This window comes from Corvus hawaiiensis, chromosome 2 (assembly GCF_020740725.1).
Source record: "Corvus hawaiiensis isolate bCorHaw1 chromosome 2, bCorHaw1.pri.cur, whole genome shotgun sequence".
In the NCBI taxonomy this organism is placed as follows: domain Eukaryota; kingdom Metazoa; phylum Chordata; class Aves; order Passeriformes; family Corvidae; genus Corvus; species Corvus hawaiiensis.
Genome location: NC_063214.1, coordinates 46324170 through 46329485, shown reverse-complemented (window position 1 = coordinate 46329485; position 5316 = coordinate 46324170). Strand labels below are relative to the sequence as shown.

The 5316-nt window shown below is 43.3% G+C and overlaps 1 protein-coding gene across 1 annotated transcript; it reads left to right on the top strand.

The window, feature by feature from the left end:
* The first annotated feature begins 606 nt into the window (after nucleotides 1-606).
* Nucleotides 607-2334, top strand: LOC125321154 (vitelline membrane outer layer protein 1-like). The gene is made up of 3 exons (XM_048293548.1): nucleotides 607-774; nucleotides 1240-1337; nucleotides 2049-2334. The coding sequence occupies exons 1-3, from the start codon at nucleotides 607-609 to the stop codon at nucleotides 2332-2334; spliced, it is 552 nt and encodes a 183-aa protein (XP_048149505.1).
* The last annotated feature ends 2982 nt before the right edge of the window (nucleotides 2335-5316 follow it).

Here is a 5316-nt window from a genome sequence, read left to right as displayed (position 1 = left end):
ATCTCTGTGGGTATCTCAGCATATGTGACTTTGGTTAAGCTTGCTGCAAAAGCAAAGCATACAGTTCTTTATTGAGATAAAAGTGGCTATTGAAAAGAAGGACATTAAAACCATAAATTACCTAATTTTTTGAGCTTCCCAGTAATCCTATTCAACAGAAGGTATTGGGAGACACGGGGCTTGAGTTTGCTTATTCTTTGTTCCAGACCAGGTCCCTTGTGTTTCTTCATCTAGTTTGACCTGCCTTGCCAAATAGCAATAGGTAAAATGGTTATGGAAGTTACTCTCGGAAGGCAAACATTCCAATAGCCAAATATCTGCATAGCCAGAAGCAGAAATCGATATTAAGCTTCTACTACGAGCACAGCAAGGAGCACGTAGGTGTTCCCCTAGCCCTTCAGTGATGGTGGATACACCTATGGCCACAGTATCTGCTGCATGGGCACGGTGAGCAGGTCACCAGGTGCTGTGTCACTGCCTGGGTGGAAACTATTGTTCCAATGGTGTTTGTCGACAGACTGGTAGGGAAAGGCAAGCAGCCTTGGAAGGCTATAAATTCCCCAGTCCATACACCAGCTCTCCTTCAGCAGATGCAGAGCACGAGAGATGAAGTTCCTCATGCCAGCTACACTCATCCTGCTCCTCCTCTGCTCGCCAGGCACAGGGGTGCGTGAACACACCTCTGTCCTCACTGTGCCCAATGGAGGCCACTGGGGCAAGTGGGGCAGCCGGCAGTTTTGCCATCATGGCTATGCCAATGGATTTGCGCTGAAGGTAAAATTCTCTCCATTCCCTACCATCTCCTGTCCCCAAGGACTTTCTGCAGGTTTTCCCTCTTCTTGAGTATGATACTCTGTACAAAAAATATGATTCTTCTGGCAAACGTTGCCACTGTAGGTAAACCAGAGGTCTCCATGTGGCTGATGTTGCTGGGAGAAGTCACGTGAGTGCAAAAATCTGGATTCAGGGAGAGAGGAATCCACCACCACTGTCTCTCCTGAGACTCTGAGTGTCTGCCTTCCCTGCTGGGTCAGAAATAGTTAGAAAACACAAAGAATATGTTACAAGGGTTAGGTAGTTTCCCAGTGATAGCCGTTTCTTCCCATGTGCTTCCCAAGACATTTTCTCTTTCCCATTACAGAAAGAAGTTGGTAGTGCTTATGACAGCCATGTAAAGGACTTTTCCTGGGTCTTTTGCCCCTTGCCTTTACCTCTGTCACTGTGTGACTTCCATTGCAGGTGGAGCCCGACCAGTTTGGAAGAGATGACACTGCTCTGAATGGCATACGCCTGCATTGTCAGGATGACTCAATAACCATTGAGTCCTTGGTGGGGGAGTAAGTAACACTGTGACTTCTCTCCTGTTTGTGATGCATCAGCTCACAAAATACCCACGGTGTCACCATTTGCAGGGGTCTCTTCTCTCTGACTTTCTTTATATACATAGTGATGTAGTATAGTGAATTAAAATAAGTGGTTAGGGGTTGTGTTCATTAATTTTGAGGGTTATTAAACATGATTACCTCACTTTACCACTTTTTGTTTGCCCTTGAGTTTTGTGCAGAGCACTGTGAACACCTGAAGTATGGTCCCAGGGTTAAAGTCTTTCTTTGGAAATCTGCAACACATGGGGCTAATTTGGGAAAAGGGGTTTCTAACCATACATTTAGAAACTGCCTGATTGAAGCCCTGCCCCAGCTGCAGGGAACAGAACCGCACCTCTGGAAGGCAGAGTGGCTGCTCTCCCTGCTGCCTGGTGTGTACCTGTCACACACATCAGGGATGCATCATAAAATCTGAGATCAGGCTGCCCTTGGAGTTTCCACCAGAACCATAACTATCTAATCTCAGACTTCCTGGTGTTTTTCTGATGAGATATCAATAAAGAGAAAAGTACATCTTTGGAAGGCAAGAGAAAAAAAAAAGGAGAAAGTAAGGGGTCCCAGACTGCAGCAGGACGCTGTGTCATGGAAGGAACATGACAAGGCAAAGGAGCACTTCCCAGCAGCTCACAGAGCCCAGACATTCTTCCCTCTGCTTCTTGTCAGGTGGGGTTCCTGGACCAGCTTCCAAGTCTGCCCTGGAGGCTACCTGATCTCCTTTTCACTGAGAACAGAGAAGTCTCAGGGAGGAGGTGATGACACAGCAGCCAACAACATTCAGTTCCGGTGCTCAGATGAATCTGTGCTGGTGGGTGATGGACTGTCGTGGGGCAGCTTTGGCCCATGGACCAACAGCTGCAAGATATGCGGTCTCCAGACCAAGGTAGAGCCCCCACAGGGGCTTCAGGATGACACAGCACTCAACAATGTGAAGTTCTTCTGCTGCAAATGAGCACTTGCTCCGCCTTCATCCCTGCCTACACCTCCCGTATCCCGCAGCAAGTGAAACATCAGTCAAGCTTTGCTCTAGCTTTATACTGGGACATGCCTGTGATGTTTTGACTGCTTGAATCTTGCTGTTCTGGCCTTAGATGATGATGTATTTTACAGCTACTGCTACATTAGCATAGCTGAATCATTGCATCAGGTACTGCTGGTTTGTTGCTGTGAAAATGCCCAGTCTCTAGCAATTGCTCAGAGCCAACAGATTTCTCAACTTTCTTTTACTCTGGCTGGCAAGTTTCCTTGAGGCTTGCTCTGCCCATTTTTCCCTCATTTGAAATAATATTTGACCTATTGATTCAAATGAGGTGAAATAGAAGTTTGGGTGGATTTATGAGAAGCATCAAAGGTTTGCTGTCATTGCCCATTCCTAGCTTGAATTGCCTCAAGATTTGTACATGCTTTTTGCAAGCAATCTGTTAGCTCCTGCCTGAGCTCTTGCCTTAGGAAACATGGCTAGGAAGTGTGTTTACACTGTGCATTCATCTGTGTGGCACTGCATCACCTGGGTGGGTTGCAGCTCCCTAGGCCTCCCTTGCTGCTGCTTTGCAGTGTGCTCTGCTGGCTCACCTGGCTGCCAGGGCAAAACATTTTCATGGGACTTGGATTTTGTTTGTTGCCTCTGGGCTTCATGCTTTAAATAGAATGGGGGAGAATCCAAACTAAAAATAAACTCTATGTCATTCATCCGTATTTTATGCTCCAGTTTACTGGATAAGCTGGAAAATATTCCCGATATGCTGGATGTAAAGAATGTACTCTAAATTCAGGGGAAAATAATGTTTGGAGATCATTATCACGCTCTATCGACCCACCAAGCCTTTCTGGCAAGAGTTTGAGAAGACTTGCTGCCTCTCTGAGCACCTTTGAGGAAGCGTAGCTGTTGCTATTCCCTCAAAGCAGTGCATTGTGCATCTTTATGTGCTTGAAAAAAGGTAGGGGCATGGTGGTGTCATTCTCCAGGTGACTGCTTGTGTTGGACTGTGGGGATGTTGTGCCCAGGACCACAGCCATCACAGAGCTGATGGTGGGGGTTGCTTCTGCCAGTTGACATCCTCTCCTTAGCACGTACATAGCCATCACCACTCTGGCTCTTCAGCCATATAAATTTTTCTTACTGTTTCCTACCTCTAAAAGGTTTCTCTAGAGCTTTTTAAAACTGAACTTGCAGGGAAATGGGATTCCAGAAAATGTCTGAATGCTGCAAGGTAATTCTGCCATGTGGGATTTAAACTTATTTTGCCCCATGTGTACTTGAATAATAACTGTACTTTCTTCCAGTGAAGCACTTACCAAAGCTTCCGTAGTGCAAGAAGAAGTCTTTGAAAGATTCCTGCACTGGAATGATTTTATTTAAAAAAAATTAATATGAAATTTTCCAGTCAGACCTTCTGCTGCAAATTTTCATACCTCTGATTTGTTTAATCTCAGGATCTTAACATATAAAGCTTTTTTTTTAATAATTTGGTATTTCTAAATGATCCTTTAACTGCTTTTTGTCCTCCTCTTGCAGACATTTTAAGTGTGCAACTGCTTTATTAAATGCTTATTTTGTATAGCCAGCCCAGTCATCACTGGAAATACTGATTATTAGCTTCAAGGAACCATTTTCTAAATTCCATCTCAATTTGGGAGTTTCTGAAAAAATCCTTATTTATCATATATTCAGCTCTCTGTAAACATTTAAATCCTTCAGCTCTAGCAATTAGCAAAACAAAACAAAACCAACAAAAAAAACCCCAACAAAACCAAACAACTCTAAAATCACAACCTTTTTTTAACAAGGAAACCAAACTAAGATAAAACTAAATTCTGATGTTATCACAGTTAACTGGAGTTAGCAGTGACCACACTGAATATTAACTTCCAAAATGACTGTTTTCAAGTCCCACAGAGGACATATTTTAGTTTGCATCTCGTTGCTTGGCTTTCATTTTCCTATGAAACAGGAATAATTTCAGCTTGCAAACTGACATCCAGTATAATTACTGAGGCAATATTTGGGGACATAAAAGTAAAAATAGCTGCACTGATCTAAGCAAAACAGGCTTAATTTGATGAAAGTGAGCCGTAATCATGGTGACATGATTGTTTACATCAGCTTCCAAGCCTGGGGAATCCCCTTGGTGAGGCAGAGGCGGCTCCATGCACTTCATGGAAGACTTAGAGGGCCAACTACTGGTCACCTTCCAGCAGAGCATGTTGGACAAGAAAAAAACATCAAGTATTCAATCCTACAACACTGTATGATCAGTGTCACCAGCAAATCTCACAACAGGACATTTCAAATGCGTTTTTTTTAGCATGTGAGTAAGTTGGTTTTCTTCGTGAGTGAATCTAAATTGTGTGTACAGCCAGTTATGTGTGGGAAAAGAGGTCAGGTAGTTCATCATCTCCAGACAGAGAAGATTTCTAAGAGAGTTAATTTTTGGAATGACCATTGCCACTGAGCTGAGGTGCTTGCAAGAAGGAACTGCTTTTATTTTGAGTGATTTGTTCAAGAAGCAGTGCCTGTTTTCTTATATGTGTGTATGTACATGTAAATGTAGATGGTGGAAAAACTTAAGCTTCATATTGCACATTCCTTTTCCAGAGAGTAATTCAGGCTGGAAGATGCTGAACATCTGCTGCTTCTTTGCAAATGAATGATTCAGTTAAAATTTGAGGTTTCACTGTGGGAAGAATTATTCATAGTGCCAGCAAAACTGACCTTTTATGCTTTCCTGTTGTGCCAGGTGTAACACAGCTTCCTATTAGGGTGAAAATAGACACTCCAAATGAGAGCTGTTCCAAGAAGCGTTTGGAAAACAGAATACCATCTCCTCTTCACATAGTTTCTTATGTACTTATCAGCAACTTAAAATCAAACGGCTATTTTTTTATCATCTGAATATTGACGGAATACTTCCAGCTCTGTGTCCTCTGATGGCCC

What these genes read in the sequence shown, in the direction of transcription:
- LOC125321154 (XM_048293548.1), top strand. Translation starts at nt 607, where the DNA reads ATGAAGTTCCTCATGCCAGCTACACTCATCCTGCTCCTCCTCTGCTCG. An exon ending in CCAATGGATTTGCGCTGAAG is followed by an intron (nt 775 to 1,239) that starts GTAAAATTCTCT and finishes CTTCCATTGCAG; the next exon opens with GTGGAGCCCGACCAGTTTGG. An exon ending in ATTGAGTCCTTGGTGGGGGA is followed by an intron (nt 1,338 to 2,048) that starts GTAAGTAACACT and finishes GCTTCTTGTCAG; the next exon opens with GTGGGGTTCCTGGACCAGCT.